General features: G+C 38.3%; 1 protein-coding gene across 4 annotated transcripts in view; it reads left to right on the top strand.

Annotated features, from left to right (window-relative positions):
• Rab11fip2 (RAB11 family interacting protein 2) overlaps positions 1–17,011 on the top strand; it is a 40,091-nt gene extending 23,080 nt beyond the window's left edge. For 2 of the 4 annotated variants that reach the window (XM_036174236.1, XM_036174218.1), the window contains 2 exons: positions 6,925–6,970; positions 12,766–17,011. In XM_036174236.1, the coding sequence (XP_036030129.1) occupies positions 6,925–6,970; positions 12,766–12,993 (274 nt within the window). In that variant the 3' untranslated portion in view covers positions 12,994–17,011. The remainder of the gene's footprint in view (positions 1–6,924; positions 6,971–12,765) is intronic. The other 2 variants (XM_036174227.1, XM_036174246.1) reach the window with 2 other exon arrangements.
• The last annotated feature ends 1,217 nt before the right edge of the window (positions 17,012–18,228 follow it).

Below are 18,228 nucleotides of genomic sequence, written 5' to 3'. Positions count from 1 at the left end.
AAATTGTTAAAAAAAAGTCATTTAGCATCCATATTTTATGCTCCTACCATGCCTTACACACCATGGCAGAGGTAAGGCTGGAAAGGTTAATGAGATATGATTCCTTCAAGTGGCTTCCAGTAAAAAGGCATGGGAAGCCCTGGGGTGAGACCAGATTTAGAAAAGGCAGCTGTTGAGCTTCAGTTTCCTGTATATAATAGTCATGCTAATTTCTTTTATTGTTCTTCTAATGTTAATTTTTTGAAATTTAAAAATATGAAATTTTGAATAGTTAGGTGGCTTGTACTTGGGCACTGAGTACTGGAAAGATAGCTGAATAAAATGTGGTAGGATTGAAACCTTGGCTAAAGAATTTATCATTATTCAAGCAGAATATCCAAGCCAGAGATTCTGACAGCAAAATCATTAGGTTAGACTTGCATCTGAGATACCACCATTGCCAACAGAGCCTTGTCTAGATTTGATAAGATGGGATAAATAGAGGTGTGATCATGTTCCTGTGATCAGACAGGTAGCACACATGTGAGCAGCAAGGAGATGTGATCTAGGCTGAGAGTCCCAAGGAGGATGGATTTATGGGACTTGCCAGCTAAAGACTGATGTTTCACTTTGGGTACCCAGGAGACAGTTGATGGAAAAGGCAAAGGGGTAGATACTTTAGGCACATTCACCTTGAGGTGCAGGTAGATTTCTTGTTCTGAATCTGTAGCAAGACATCTGTAAGCCCAGTATTCTAGAGGATAAAGAAGTTGTGTTTGTAGAGAAAAAGATTTCAGTCATTCATCCATGATGTGGTAGCAGCTAAAGCATCAGGCGATGTGAAGCCATCAAGGCAGAGTAGAGAGAGGTCTGGCCACTTTCCTAGGAAGTAGCTGGCATTTCCCACATAAGGACAGAAAAAGGAAGATGGCAACAAAAGGGGCATTGGGAGTACAGGTGTAAACAGGCTAGCAGGCTGAACAGAAAAAAAAAGTCTCAAAAACAAAGAGTAGCCATTGGTGAAATGGAAGGAGATTGGAAAGTGAGGCATTTGCCCTGGTAAAAGAAGTTTGTCATCAAAGAAGCAATGTTGGGAGTGTGGGGATTACAGAGTGTGGAAGAGTAATTTCCTTTTGCTTTGAGGGCTGGTGTCTGTATTCTACTCTCCAGTATATACCAGTCCAATGCTGTGAAGCATGTTTCTTTCATATTCTTATACATGTTAAAGATTTAATGATACATAATGGCTTCTTGTAGCACCTCTTCCCACCCACCCTTGCCATTGAGGGAAGCTTGGGTCCCTAGAGTTTTCTCCCTTCACTTAGAGGACAGGATCAATAGGATGCTGACCTTGGAAAGTAATTACTGTTAGAAGTTCTCCTTTGGTAGTTTAGAGTTACATTTGCTTTATTCACATAGTAAGATACTGACCAGTGTCTAAAGAAACTGCCCTCGGCAGAAAAAAAAAAAAAAGAAAAGAAACTGCCCTCCTCTCCCTGCCAGGTATCATATCTGTGAAGTTTTCAATAATTTGGATTCACATGTTAAATGGAAAAATGCAGAAAGCTGTAGGACAAACTAGACTTTGTCGTTTGAGCAGTGATAGTGTTAGAAAGAGAGTAGGAAGTATGAGATGCTCCCTAAGCTTTGGAGAGCATGGTCCATGCAAGTGATAGCCTCCTGCTTGGAAGGTTTCCCATCTTAAAGCCTGGAGGTTACATAGTTGTATCTGCTTATAATAGACCTTTGTTCTCAGGTGTTCTGTTGTCTTTACAAGTGCTTCATGCTTTAACATTCTGAATAGCTCTTCCCCTTTCTTAGAGCTTCCTGCTATAGCAGGAATCTTAAAAGTCTTACTAATTCAAACCCGAGGCCAGTTATTGGGGTGAATGCTGGAAGATCAGAGAAGCAGAACAAGCCACAGTTTCCTCACCTCACCAGTCCCTCAGCTGGTCTTGTTTCCTCAGACTGCAAGCTTCTGAGTCCTCATCCAAATGGGTCTCAGCTGAACTGTATTGTTCCAAAGCCTAAAAGCTTAACCAGCCAAATGCTTAACCAGCCAAATGCTGCTAGTTTCTGGTCTTCACTCCTTATAATATCTTTCTTTTTCTGCCGTCCCTCCCTAGGATTAAAGTCTGGGTTTCTGGGATTAAAGGCGTGTGTGTCCCTGCTGGCTGTGTCCTTGAACACACAGAGATGCACCTAGCTCTGCCTCCCAAGAGCTGGGATTAAAGGCATGCACCACCACCCAGCTTCTGCTATGGCTTGCTCTGTCCCATTTTCTAGTCACCATTTTTGGCTCTGTATCTAGTGGCTGTCTGTTCTCTGACCTCAGATAAATTTACTAGGGTGCACAATATTTTAGGGAACACAATACCACCACCACATTTCAAGGTTATAATTAATACAAGCAAAACTGTCCAATAAGTATATACAATATATACAGTAAAGAATTACATTAACAATGTCTAGACCATTAACATTTGACAAATTTAGATAAAAATTCCATTATATATATTAGCAATGTCTAGTCCAGTAACATTTGATAAACTCAGACAAAAAAAATTTCATTACTTATCCTATTTAAAACAAGTAGTTCCTTTTTAAAAGTAGATTCAAAAATTGATCTTTTTTCCTTATCATATTCATATTCTCTTTTTTCTTTTCATAAAAGTTTCAATAATCTACCTTTTGTCATTTTTATATCTTTCCCTTTTGCTTTTTTAGTGTAGATTCAATGATCTACCCATTTATCCTATTATTTCTTTATCTTTTTACTCAGGGTAGATTCAGTAATCTACCTCATATCTATATTCTCCTTTTTCTTTTTTAAACAAAAACTATTTTTTGGGTTAATTGTCAAGTCCTGTATCATTTGTCCAGCCGATGCATAATGAGAAAGTGCAGGGCTTGTTTCAAGTCCTTGTTCAAGCAGTCTGTCAAGCTGGATCATCTCAGCTAGCCATCTCAAAATTGTCCTAAGCAGTTTGTAGTCCAAAGTCAATCTTTCTGTGGTGTTAATCAGCTTAATGGCTTTACCATAGTCCATGTGGAATCATCATTGTGGAATCCTGTCATCTTTTTGAAAATTTCAAAGTTGTTGTTAGGCATGGTTATGGTTCTTTTTTTTTTTTTTTTTTTTTTTTTTTTTTTTTTTTTTTTTGTGCCTCCTCTGTGGTTTGAAGCAATCACAGTCTGATAAATGTCTGGTTCTCAGAACCATGAATGTTCTCTAGGAGAGAAAATCTTCACAACAATTTCTCCCCACCATTTGTGTGCCAAATTTAAGAATTTAAAAAATGTGTTTGCTTTAAGAAGGAAACATTTTGAGTACCACCAGAAGCCCAAATCACCACTGTAACAACTGCCCATCACTTCATACCGACAGGTTTATTTTTAGTGCCTATATATGGAAGACTAGTATAACACAGACTTCAATTTCTACTCAATTATTTATTTACTCCTTACTCTAACTTTAAGATAAATTAATAAATGATATTGTGGGAAAGTTAATGATTTCTATAAAAATAATATTTAAAAAGCACAATAGTTTATATTTCAAATATTTAGAGTTTACTTGTAAACATTTTTCAGAATTTTAAAATGAATTTGCAGATAAAAAATTGATACTTTTACCTGAAAACTTGATTATGTTAAGCTTAAGACATTTTATCCATTTAAAATATGTTTAAGCATATGAGTTAAAATACTTTATCTGTTTAAAAAGTACTTTAGGATCCTTCGGCTCCTTCAGACTTCCTCAAGTCTTTTTCTAAAGTTAAACTTCAGTTCTGGAGTTTAGTTCATATAGACTTCCTCTTCGTCATGAACGTATCCAGGTTTATTTTCTACCTGATTGAAATCCCTAACTTGTCAACAGCTCAGTTGAGCAGTCAAACTGTGTTATTCAATATCTTGTCTGACATGAGGATACCAGTCCAAAGAAACAGATATCACAAATTGGTGCCACACTTCAATAAACAGAGACATTTTATTTTGCATCACACTAATTCAATCCATTTCAGTTAACTCTTTTTTTCTCCCATGTAAGGACAGATTTTTAAAAAGGCAGTCATGAATGACTGAGTTGGTCATGTGTTTGACACATCAGTGTGTGTATACAAAGCAGACCACAATGGAGGGCTCAGCCTTTGGATTTCAGACAATGCCAGTGTGGTAGCATACTCAGCACATGGTGTAGAATAGGGACCTAAGCTCATACCCATGCACATCCTCAGGTACAGAGGGCAGGGACTGGGCTGTTGCCCTGAATACCTTGCCCTTCTAGCCCTTACAGTGTAAATTTCCAAGAATTTTCAGCCCTTTCTTGGGTTCTTGAGTTTCATTTTAGCTTCCTGAGCAAAAATTACTCAACAGTGCATATTGTTTTGCAATTTTTGATAAAAATCTGTGATCTAAATGTGTTCCTTAAAAATCCTTTTGAAAATATAATGCCCATGCTTCTTTTATTTCTCAGTTCAATGATTGCTGCCTGAGACAGACCATTGACTAGATACAGTCATGGTCTTTTATTCTTGGAGTAGAGTAGAACAGAACCTCAAATGTGGAACATTGCTATCTTATTGAGAGGAGGCTAATATTGTTGGGAAACATGTGCTTACTGCTTCATGGATAAGGTCTGATGTTCTTGAGTTTGGCCTTAGAACCCTTCAGGAACATCTTACCCCTGCAGTTTGTGCTCCAAAGTCTTGTAGTGATGGCACTGTCTAGCACACATTGCTCTCTCTCCCCAAGTCTCCACAGAGCCCTCTTCTAGACAGCCAAGCCTCTCTGTCAGTCCTGCTTTTCCCATGAAACAGTGAGAGAACGTGACTTTCTCACACTTGCTCTAAGAACTTTAGGATACCTTACCCTTCCATCCTGTGAATGAGGCTTTATCCCATAATAAAGTGAGATTGGCCATTTAATCCAAAATGCCTGTGTGATGCTTTGGCAGTACAGTCAGCACTAGCAAAGGCATAGAGCTGGTGTCCCAATTAGGGCAGATCTCAGAGCCAGATTCCACCAGTCAGCAGTTGAAGGACTCATACCCGTTGCCTACTTTCCCTTATTTTTTAAAATGAAGTTATGGAAGATAGAATATGGTACCACATGGCGCTCTTAATTGGCAGAAAAATAACAGTTATTTTTAATAAAGAATTTGAGACATTCATGAAATCATGCACAGAACGTGCTCTTTCTGCTTTGTTTTCTGAGTTAGTCCATTCATGTTCTCTATTCATAGCAGTCTTGTTTGAGAGACACTTTTACCATTATGGTTTTACAGGTGAAGGAACCAAGATATAATCAAAGTAACTTATTCAAGGTCACAGAGCAGCAGGTTCAGGGGTAAAGCCACAGCGCCAGAGCCCTTGACCCTTTCTCTGGTACCCCTGAGTATAAACGATGATACCTGTAGGACTGTCTACCAGTGGATATGGGTGTAGTGCAGTGTTGTGCTTATCGGGAAGCATGTATGAGGTCATGGAGCAGGGAGACACTACTTTCACTGGCCCCTTCATTCCACTAGCCTAGATTGAGAACTGGAGAAAGTAAGAAACCACCCATCAGCAGTTGCTACCACAGTACAACACTGTAGGTTTTTTTCTTATTGTTTCATTTCTGGTCAGGGTTTTGAGGCATGCATGATTCTATGACACTAGTAAAGGACCTTACAGAACACCAGATGGTGACATACAGGGGTGGGGAAATGTGGTGGCCACATAAGCCTGTCAGTGGTGCACTGCAGGTGCTCAGCCCATGTCTCATGGTTGTCTGCCTAGTCACTCAGCCCCACTGCAATGTTGAAATGCTTCCACAGGATCTCTTCCTGGGAAAGGTCCACACCCAGTTTTTATAATCTAGCTGTGCAAATCTGAGTGTATCATGACTACATAGGAATTTTCTTGCTGTGGTTCTGCAAGTATCATGCCTTTTAGGGTTGTCGTGTGGGACATGACCTATAATTACGGATATGTTCCAGACAAGATTTCCAGTGTCCACACTTTCTGTCTCACAGTCAAGATCTTAAAAGCGAATTCCCTAAGTCTTCAGAGGAGTCTGTTTTGTTTTGTTTTTTTTTTATGTAGAATGCAGATAATGGAAAATATGTCTTATAGTTAAGTCTTCTTTTTAGTATGTATATGTGGAATAAAAAAGACTCCTAGGACATTAATATGCTTTGTAGCTGTTCTGGGGATAAGTGTCTTAGATGCTGGGTACAATTTAAAGTGGAAGAGCACTGATGACATATTTACTCATCAGCTGGCTTTGAAGTTGAGCTTCTCTGGGGTGGTTGCAGTCTCCTTCCTAATGGGCATGTTTCAAAGGAGAAAGTGGCTGTGGCGTTCTGCTGTGATGTCTCCAAATGAACAAGATTTCTTTTGTTTTGGTCTGTTTCTGACTAAGTTTTGGAAGCTAGATACTTAGAATCACATTAATGACAGAAATAGTTTCTGCCACTGTGGACTCATTCTCATTGACAAGGTAAGGTTTGAAAGTTGACATTTTAAACAAAGGGTGCCTGAGTTCTTTTATTTTATAACCTTTCCAAACCTAAATTTACTCAGCTTTCCATAGTAATATATCAAAAGGGTTGAGGGTATGTCTATATAAGATGAGGAATATATTATAAGAACTCTTTTTTTATGAAGTAACTTGCTGGTAAAGTCACTATGCTTAAAGATATTTAGAAACTATGTATTTAAGATTGATAGTTCTTTGATTCTGATAACTGGGGGATTTTCTTTTATGGTTTAAACCTGTAAATGCTTTAAGGATGTTAAGTAAATACTGTTTTGCTTTCTACATTTTGAATTGAATCTCACTTACCTAAGCTAGGACTTTAGACAGATATGTTGCTGTGTGGCCTAAAATGTTTCTGGCTTTTTTCTTACCATACAGACTGTGCCACATTTAACCTTTATTTTATGCTTTATTACTTAGTTTTCATATGAATCCAACAAGCAGTGAAGACCTCAGGAATGTCCCGGTAAGTTGACAAGGGGTTACAAGATCTCCAGAGAGCAAGCCTGGCTTCTCCATAGCACACATTTCCCAAATTACCTCCTTAGTGGCAGAAATATTGTTCATCAGTGTGGTGATTTGGGGAGAAAAAAGAATGTGAAACTGAGACTTTGTCTTTATTGTACAAGCAAGTGTGACTTCTGTATGTGCTCAGAGACAGTTCAAGCTGATGTAGTTACAGTCAACATCTATCTAGTATATACATGTTTGTTTACCACTTGTAACCTCAATGTGAAAGCTGTATATCAGAGTCAATATTATAGTTGTAATAGTAGACTGACATTTGTTGTTTGGACAGGGATTGAATATAAAACAAAGCTGCTTATAATATACATCAGGAAAGCAGTGTGATAAGAGACCAGAGTTTACCAGGCAAGGCTTTGGAAGGACAGATACTTAAGAATACTTACCTTCTAAGTCAGATCCAAACCAGAGCTATCCCAGGATTGGCAGCAGTCAGTTAAATGGATGTATGTAGTTTGCAGCGATTGTTGAGATAGTTTGACTTCGTTTTATTGTTATCTGAAGTTCAGGATTGTACAGGAAAGTTCAGTTGCATCTGAGTGTTCTAAATATGTTGACCTGGGGAAAAATCACTTTATAAAAATATAGACAGTTGTTCTTGCTGGAAAATTACATTCTTACTGAGTAACAGAAAGAGGCTGGTGGTTTCAACCATCTGCCCTTAATGTGTGTGATCCTAGTGTATTTAAATATTTGTCTAACAATTGCATATTACAATTTCCAGTATATTGTTTATCTAAAAGAAATCAAGGTGGGGTTACAGTTTATTTTATAAGCCATTTTAAGTGCAGATGTGTGTCTAAAGAATGTTAGAAGACACTTTGGATGCACAGACTTTAGATAATGCTTTTGCTGTTTTATGTAAATGATTTTTAAGTTTTGATGTTTCATAAATACTCAAGTCTTTATAATATGGCAGTGTTGAAGCAATGTCAGATTATATGAAGTCAGCCTTTGATCAGATAGTGAAATAAATTCTACTGGGCTGTTACTTAATCTCAAACAAAATACAACATCAAAAATCGATTTAATATGTAGCTATTGTTTATTAGGTAACCTTAATTACAATTTTTGTGTGCTTGTAGATATACTTTTCCAAATCTTATAATTTATTGCTGTTAAAACATCCTCAGACATCTTTAAAGAATAAAATGTGAAAATTGTTTTAGTTCAAGGATTTAAAGGTGATAAAAGAATCCTTGATGTGTGATTATTTTTCTCTGGAATCTAACTATTCTAAATGACAGTTAAAGGATTACTAGGTGTTGCTAATGTACTGCAAGATACAATTAAGAGGAGAAAGCGTCCTTACAGACTAGTTTTCAGGAGACGTATTTGAACAATTTTTATGTTGAAGATTATAAGATGTTTGAAGTAATTTACATGAAGTTCTCTAGTAATAGCTATCCACCAAGTTATTTTCTCTCCTTCTGGACGGAGTATTGTGTAATTAGGTTTGTATGTCGGCTATACTGGTGCCAACACCTGTCTGTGGAGGCTCGGTGTTTAGGCAGGAGCAGTAGCCAGTTGAAAGGGCAGTGTGAGCTCTTTAAGGCCTAATTAAGAACTGAAAGGGAGATGAAGAGAGGAGGACAAAAGATGTGAAAGTAGCTGAGATGATGTTCCCAGAGCAGAGTTCCTCATTAGACAATAATGAGATGATCCGAGAACACCAGGCCTTCATCTCCTCTCTCTCTCTCCCCCAGTCACCATGGATGTCAGTTAGAACCCCACCAATATTTGGTTACCAGGACAACCTTTCTTTAAATCTTCAGTTATTTTGAGTCATGACAATTTGCTTTTGTCTGGATTTAAATATTGTAAGATTTACATATATATATATATATACACACACATATATTTCCTAGTTTAAAAGGCTAGATTGTGTATAAGGTAAAAATAGCTAATAATTCTGAGAATCTTCCACATGACTCATTATTATTAACATTCTGATTAAAAACTTCATAGAGGACTGTTCCTCTCTTACCTAGCCCTCTGTCTTTGTGTCTGCATCAGGGACTTGACTTTTAGCAGACATGAGGAAGAGAAGAGAAAGGATTAGTTGTGAAAGAAAAGAGACAAGGAAAATTTATGTTAAATTTCAAAACCTCTCAAAACGTGTGCTGTGAAATGTGGGAACAAATACTGGATTCGTGGGAGTGCTGTTGCAGGCTGCATTTGCTCTCCCCCAGTTTCAAGGTTGGAGTTTTCAGGTTTTCCTAGATATTTCAAAGATAAATGTACCTTTGAAAAACTCTTTCCGTATTTGCTTGAGAGTATTATTCCTCTTTAAGCAAACTATTTTTTGTAACCAGAAAACATTTTAACATTGTTTATATTAGTTAATATTAATCTTTATTACTTCTTTTGAAGTTGTAAATGTGTGTGTGTGTGTGTGTGTGTGTGTGTGTGTGTGTGTGTGTAGTAACATGTCAATTTAAGAACTGTAAGCCTAAAATTAGAAAATTTGCATGGTTCTCAAATATTGAGTAAAATCTGGAGCCAAGGCTGAGTTATATTAATTATTTTATTCTTTACCAGAGTGTAGTTTATGGTACATGTGTCTCTAAGATGTTTTCATGTTCAGGAACCTGAGGTTGAATTTTGGGTAAAATAATCCACTTAAAAAGAAGACAGGAGAACTTTACTAATAACAGAAACTATTCTAGGAAGTAGATTGGGGTGAAGGGGATAAAGAATATGTGTATGTATTGTTCATTCTGGCTGTAAAGTATTGAACAGTAAATAATGGTGATCTTGTGAGACTAAGATGATTCCTGTCATGGCATTTAGACCACTTATATCAGAATGGAAATTTTTTGGCATGTCATTTGTCTTCCTTAAATAAATGTTAAAATATTAACCACATAAACCAGTATTACTAGTGCAGTACTAAATGTAACCATGGGAATGATTTTTAAATGTATGTCATCACTTGTAATTTGAAAAATCATTGTATTTATATATAATTTGATTAAAATTAGAGAGTCTTAACAGATGCCATTTTGTTAAATTCATTAAAAACAACAATAACATAAAGCTGGAAACCTGAAAGTAACACAGCCCATTTAGTTTAATTTCATGACCCCCAGGATTCTCAGATTTTCCCGTAAATATTTTGTTAGAGAAGTAAAATCACAGGAATTGGACTTTATTATTTTAAAATGCAGTTCAGAAAAAAAAAAAATAGTCAGTAGATAACAGAATTCTGGAGTTGGAAGGGGGTGGAGATAACTCACCAAATAAGGGCTGTGAGACTCTGGCTAATTCCAGCCTCATTTTTATATACTATTACTTGTGCTAAGGTACAAAGATTATCTTATTTCTGACAAATCAAAAATATCTCTATAATTTATCTTATATTTACTATAGAAAAATGCATAATACAATGTATATTTTATGAGAATATAATTAACAAATTTATAATTACCTCTAAACAATTGGTGACTGATATACTATGTTATACACTTAGTTGATCCAAGACAGAAGGAGGCAACCACCACTTAACCCCAGAATTATCCTTATAAGACCAACATTTGAAATGTTGGAGCATATATAATTTAATTCAGAAAGTTTCAACTTTTCCTATTTGCTAAGGGAAAATAAAATAAGTTGTTTAAAATATATCTCAGAATTGAAACTCACTTTTCTTAAATATTATGTTTATTGACTCATTATTAAAGTAAGTTTATAATAAACTTTAATATCTAGTAAAGGATTTGATTTTCCTGTTTGAGGTCTTGGTAAATATTTTTTTAAGTGGTACCATCTTAAATGAACATTTATTAAATGTTAAAAAATTCTTTGCATATTTTATCATGGCATTATAGAGGTGGTTAAGGTTTTTATAGCATCCAAATTCATGTTTTCAGTATTTCAATAGCTCTGGAAATAGCCTCTGCTCCCCCAGACAATCTTACCCGTAGTTGCCATGTTAGTTTCCTAGAACATTGCCTCAAAGATATTTCTGCTTTACAGTTGATCATAACAGAAAAGCCAAGAAATGATTCATTTCTGCTTAGAAACCTTCAGTGGTATTTTTCCCTTAGGAAAAATGCTACAGGTCTTCAAGGATGACATTGCCCATGCTTGATGGCACAGTGGGTATCACCAGAGCCTCTCTTACTTGTATTCTGGTCTGGTCTCTCTGTGGCGGGCCACTGGATCTTGAGCCCTGTTTGGTCATTGTCCATGCCCATCACACTGCCCATTTCTGTCTGGAGAGTGTGAAGCCTGTTGCAAGCTGTCACCACCCGAGCCCTGAGGCCTTGGGTATTTGAGAAGCTTCTCAGCCTAAAGTTGTATATCCAGGAAGAAGAGGCACATTCGATGACTGCGATGTCACTCTGGCTTCTGCCTGGGGTCTCACAGTAGGAGCATATGGTGAAGTTCTGGCTTTGGCTTTAATGGGAAAGTTCCAGACACATAAGAGTCAAAGAGGATGCTGAAGATGGGAGAACAAGCATCTTTCTGCATTCCCCAGGCCTCGCCCATCCTGTGATGGACAGACCGAGTCCTGCCTTAGGAACCAGAAAACTAGTTTTCTTAATATTTTAGTTGATTTTCTTAAAGCAAAATGGAAGTGTTTTGGTTAACAGTAATGCAAATCATCCTAATTGTTGGGTTTAGGAATAGAACTGTATTTTCAAGGCATAAAATGTGCTGCTTTGTATCTAGATATATACACAACGGAGATCTAAATCCCAAGCATTGGGATCTAACGAGTATTGCAGGTCTCATCTTCATCCTCACAAGTTGTTTTCTTCAGATTTTGTAGTCACAACACTGTTAAAACAAGTTAAAGCAAGGATATCTTTTGATTATGTTTATACTTTTGCTTGATTCTTTTTTTGGCCACTAGAATATTGTTAGCAAAATAAATAAGTGAGATGAGAGGCCATGTAGCTGTCCTGACCATAGTATTAATATGGCTGTAGCTGAGCTCTGAGCTTCCTGATAACAGGGCAAAAAAATGGAAACAACATCAAACAAATGAATGTTGTTTATGGGAAATTACTCAGGGGAAAAAGCTCACCTTGCTGATCAGCTAAGACAGAAGTTATACCCATGGACCATGATCATTGGTTTAGTGCCTTCATCATTTTCAACAAATTAGAGAAGCAGGATTGTATTTCTGTTTTTCAGCCATCATCAGTAAAAAGCTCAGGTAGAAGTGGGAATCTTGAATTTAGTGGAGTGGTTCTGTGAACACAGTGTCTGTATGGGAAGTGTCTATATGTACAATGTCTACATGTTCACTTTCTGTAGATTCTTGCCAGTCCTTTGGCTAACTCCCTACAGTTGTTTAGTTTTAACCTATTTTCATTACATTGGCTAACTTGTAGTTTGAAATTATAGAGCATGTGCCATCTATCCCTTCCAGCATGCTGAGGATGGAACCTGGGGCCTTCTGCATGCTAAGCAAGTACTCTGCCACTGAGCCATACCTCAGCCTCTGGTTGTGGTTTTGTACTCACTGGTATGGACAGGCTCTGCACTTGGAAGTTGTTTCCAGTGTAAAAAGGAATTTCCAGTGCAGAGCTGAATCAGGCTTCATCTGTCTGCTCTCTTTCCTTCATGGAACTAGCTGGCACCTGGGAACTGACACCCTGCTTCTATCTATGGCTGGAGAGAAACTTTTTCAGCCTCAGCAAAACCAGAAGGTGAAATTCTGAGTAGCTCTTAATGTCTGTCCCTGCGTCCTACCTGCTAAAGCAAGTCTGCATTTAATTCCAGGACAACAATCCTTTCGACGCCACGGCTGGGTACCGGAGTCTGACCTACGAAGAGGTGCTGCAGGAGCTGGTGAAGCACAAAGAACTTCTTCGGAGGAAGGACACCCACATCCGGGAACTAGAGGACTACATTGACAACCTCCTTGTCAGGGTGATGGAGGAGACACCTAGCATCCTGCGAGTGCCCTACGAGCCATCCAGGAAAGCTGGCAAGTTCACCACTAGCTAGTGGAGCCAGCAGGACTGTATTCATAGTTGAGAAGAGAGAGTGAGCGGGAATAGGAAGGGAGGGTGGGAGGGAGGGAGGGAGTGCATTGCTGGAGGAGACCACGCTGTCAGGTTTCACCTCCTCCCCTCCATCATTAAGAAAAGGTGTTGGTCCTGTACATATTCATAGGTGTTATCTAGAGTGACCTTTGGAGCGAGGGAAGCACTCTGACACTGAAAACAGGCCATGTACTGATGAGTGAAGAGTTCTATGGCATCACTTGGGTGCTTGTTCTGGACCCCTGTCTGCCATAGGCCTAGAAATATCTTCAACATCCCATGAGTTATTCCTCAGGAATAGATTCCATAAAGCAGAATTGATACTATTGTTGGATTCTTAGAAGTCAGTCTAGACACATTTAGCATCAGGAACACTACTCATTATAAATCATTACTAAAAAAAAAAAAAAAAAGCAAGTTCCTCATATATCTATGACTATGTATGTTCGAGTGTCTCTGTGTATAAAGTACATGCATATACCTCATATACACATGTGTTTTTATGACATTTAAAAACAAGTGGTTGCCTCTAAGGTTAAGATACCAATCTCATAGTTTAATATGCACATTTGCAGTGTACACCCAGGACTGCTTGTCACCAGGACCACCCCCACCTCAGTGCCGAAGCTGCTTCAATCCACTCCTGATTCTTTGAACCCTGGTTTTGAAGGGGTTCACCACATTCCACCTCCAGCCTCCAACATCACCCCCACCAAAGCCCTGTCCCCCAAAATGTGATGATCTCAAGTTTTTTCAAGGAATGACAAAATTTAGGGCTCTTTATTCTTTCCACAGAAGCATAGATTCCTTCAGCCAGTGCTTTAGTATTTGAGTTTATGGGAAGGATAAGCAGGAGATAGGCTAGAACAGTTTGTTCGACTGTGGATCATGAACAAAGACAATAGCAAAGTTATATCTGAAAATGAGCTGGGGTGAGGGCTGATCGTCCTTTGCCCAATAACCCAAGGCAACGGCAAGTTCTAGGAATGAAGGGCTTGGTTTCAATTTCATTAGTCGTAGAACAGATGGTTGCCTTTGAGCCCTGAACCAGAAACTCACTGGCAGTGAGTGTTGAGAGCAGCCCTTCACCAGCATCACAACATGGAGCACCCCATGTCCACTCCTGAGGAATCGGTTTGTCACCAAGTTATGGGCTCTCTGTTTAAGCCCGCCTCCATAGAATGGAAGTTCCTCTGTGGGTCAGCTTTGTGTATTTGTAGAAAATTACCCTAAAATTTAAAATGAAAAGCAATGACATAAGAGTATTGCTGATCTTCTGCTGGTATTTTAACCTTTCAGACCTAACACTCTGACACAGGCTGACCTTCTGAGTAGAGACTGAAAGGACTGCACACAGACTGACACTGAGGATGGTCGTCAGCCCTGCAGTGAATCGCATTCTTCTGATATTTACCTCTAGAAAGACTTCACTGAAAGTTAAATGAAAGCAGAGATTATAGTTTTGCTGATTTTCATATTTTTTAGTCACAAAAATCCCTTGTTACCTGTATTTTCTGAGTTTCTGTGGTTTTCTAGAAAACATGGGCTTTGAAGTGAATTTTTCCCAAATACAAACTTAGATACTTTTCTAAAATTAAAATAGGGAAGTAGAAATGGCCTTTTAAAGTCAATTTTCCTTCCACTTATAACTAAAGTGATTCCATAATAAACTTCAAAGTCTTATATAGATTTGATTTTCCCATGTGAGGTCTTGGTAAATATTATTTTTTAAATGGTGCCATTTAAAATTATCATTTATTAGACGTTACCAAATTCTTAAAATTCTTAGCGTATTTCCATCGGCATTGTCGAGACTCTTCAACATTTTAAAGAGCGCAGATCTGTGTTTTCAGTGTTGTGACAGATAATCTGCAAGTGCGGTGACACGCGTTAGCCAAATGTGTTCTTTCTAGAGCGAACTTGAGCTGTCTGTCGTTTTTATCTTGGGAATAAGTTTTCCATAAATCTCATCTGAAAAGCATGGTTCAAATGCCATTGCTCCTTTTTATGAGAACTAAGTTATACGGCAGTTTTTGCCTCCATAAGAATCCATGTTGTGGACTCATCTGCCCTTAGTGACTGGCCAGGCTGAACCGGTCTTTGCCTCTTCAGAATCTGAAATGAAGCTTTGTCCAGTGGCAGTCTTATAGGCAGTGAGGTTTATCTGAGGAACGATTATTGTTCCTAAATTAAAAACAAAAGTCTAAGACAAATAAAAAGTAGCCATTTACACTCTGTAAAATGTTGTGCTCACTCATAAATTTAGTGCTTTTGTCATCAGGCAACATAACAGACTAGAAGTGAAGAAGTGGACATAGCATGTGGTGGTGCCTGAGCATAAATGGGAGCCGGGCACTGCAGAAAGAAGGGGGGAAGATGATTGGTCCATTTTCCAAATGTAACACAGAATATTCTAGTGGCTTATTTTTTTTATTAACTTAGAAGTGGAAATAAAATATATGCTTCAGTAAACAGTGCATGCACAATAGATTTTTAAGGACATTTTATTTCTACTTTTAGCCTAAAAATACATGCTCAAAATCACTTCTACTGACAAGAAGATTTTTTAAAATCACAGAATCAATACTTCTCTAGAGCCTGATTTAAGCTAACACACTTCTGTTACATAATTAAACTGTTTCTTAAAACAACAACAGTATTTTACAACCAGTCTCTTCCCAGTTCTAAACTCAGCGACAGTATTACCACATCACCTGTCTCCTGGGACTTAAGGGTCGTTCCTCGAACACCAAGGTCATTGCTCAGATTTGTATATAAGATGCCGTGTACCCATTAATGTGAGTGTTGGGAGCATTGCCTTGCTGCTGCGTTCTGCATCAACCCTAGTTTTGCTCCCCCCCCCCCCCGTGAATGTAGTATCATTCATAGATTATACATAACTATGTGTAATGCTTTTGGCAGTAAATCAAGATCTAGTTGTAATTTTCCAGCTGTGAAAATGTCACTGTATTTAAAAGGATTCCACGAGTGGAAACCTAAGTAAATAAGCTCATTAGTGACAGCCCTGCTTTTTCATGTTCCCATTACCATCCTACCCACTCCTGCTGCATCTGACCCCCACCCCCATGTGAGTGCTTATTCTTTACAAGAAGAATCTTAAATGAAAAATAAAAAGGAAGACTTGCTGATGCTAAGTATCTATAGTAACTGTTACACTAAAGCTTTTGTTTTCCTGGATAGTGTTATTTCCCCTAAAACATAAAAGCAGCTTACCTTGGATTAGGGAATCAGGCGAAAACTCCTTGCCATCTGCGTGCTCATCTTCCTGAAGGTGCAGTAGGTGTCACTCCTGTGTGGGTGAGGTGTGAGCATGCCCAGTCATCTCATCTCTTTCCAACAGAGGGAAGGAGGACTGCACTGCAAGCTCCTGGTGGTGCTGGAGAGGGTCTGTCAGCACATACCGAAAGCCCCCACTTTCACAGATCTATAACTTTAATAATCCAGATGCTGTCCTTGGAAGTATTTAATATGCAATAGGTAGCACCTTCACTAATTAATCTGCATATGAAGGGCTTCCTGATGTATTTAATAAGATGTGTAGAAGTTCTTCAAGCATTAAACTAAAGTTGACGTTTTATTTCATTTACTTTTCTCTGTCAAAAAAAAAAAAAAAAGCAACCCTTACAATGGACTTGAAATCTGTTACCTAATGGTACATTTGAGCCTTTTAATTTCTAAAGCTTCTAGATTGTATGTATTGTGAGGAATAAAAAAAAATGCTGCAGATCTAGAAATGTTCCTAGCAAGTGTTTGAATGATGTAAGCATTATTTATAATCAAAGAGTATTATCCCTACCTTCTTAAGTAAATGCTTAGTAACTCATATACATTTTTGCAGGTACAAAGGTATATAAACATTGTATAATGTGACAGTTGTATAATTTATGTGATCTGATGCATGAGTCAGAATTTTTATATATAATTGATTTGTTATAGTTGATTAAAGTGTTTAAACTTAATCCAGTCATCAGAATTTCTTATTGTAGATAAAGCTGTTCCTATCATGCACTTCTACAGGCTTCTTCATTGTCTCTTGATAATGAGACAGGTTGTGTTGGGCAAGTGTTCAATAAGGCCTCCAGGCCTGCCTTGTAGGGAATGTGGTTCTGAACAGTCATGTAGAAGTCAAGTACCTTTTCTTTTAACTTACTCGTGTGTGTGTGTGTGTGTGTGTGTGTGTGTGTGTGTGTAGAGCAGGGAGAACATATTCATAGGCATGCATGTGCATAGGTCTTTCCCTTCTCTACATAGGGGCATGTTGAGATACAGACACTTGCACTGATGTAACCAGCTTTTACATGGACTCTGGGGATCAAACTCAGGCCCTTTTATCCCTGAGCCATCTACCCAGTCCCAGAAAAGTTTCTAAGAACTTAAGAGTGAGCTTTCTTCAGCACATGTGGAGATACATCCACTCTGCCATGAGCCTTGCTCCCAGAGAGAGGGCTGGCATTCAGCCTGAGGCCCAAGGCAAGAGCTCTCTTCTTCTCTGCCACTTCATTTATTCTTTACATCCCAGGCAAAGAAGACACAGGGTTCTGGAGGAAATTGTAGTCAAGGAAGAGTCAGTTGGTTGGCAAACACATGATTTTTCTAACTACTTACCTCCACTTATGGCTGAGGCCACACATGTCCAGGGCTCTCCTCATGGCCGTCTAAATGTACACCAGTCCATCTGAGGTTCCATCTGAGAGAGACTGGCTCTTGTACCTGCAAATGCACATGTGTGTCTGAACATGTCGCTAGCAGTGCATCTAGCACTTGTGAAGCTCTAGAATCTAGAGTCTAGATTAGGAGATGTGAATCATGCGTTTTCCTAGTTGTCAGTTGGGTCCCTATAGAGCAAGAACTTTCTCTGCAAAGTGGCATATCTTCCTACTCTAATAGTTCTTGATTTTTGCAGGGTCTTTAACCTGCCCCTTCTCTTGGATGGTGTGTTTTCTCTAGTCTTACTCTCAGTCTGCACAGACAAAGACATTTGAGGGCAGTTTGGAAGCCGAAAGCCAGCGGCATGAAGTGGTCATTTTTCATGGTAGTTTTTGTCTCAGTTCCTGTCTCAGAAATGATACATCCAAATGCCTCACATTTTATGCTTTCCTCAAGTAATCTTGCATAACACATTTTCACACTTTTATCTTTTTGTGAATATACAGTTGCTCACAGTGAAATATTTGAA

The sequence above is a fragment of the Onychomys torridus genome, chromosome 1, assembly GCF_903995425.1.
Source record: "Onychomys torridus chromosome 1, mOncTor1.1, whole genome shotgun sequence".
Classification (NCBI taxonomy): domain Eukaryota; kingdom Metazoa; phylum Chordata; class Mammalia; order Rodentia; family Cricetidae; genus Onychomys; species Onychomys torridus.
This window is presented reverse-complemented; position numbering and strand designations above follow the sequence as displayed.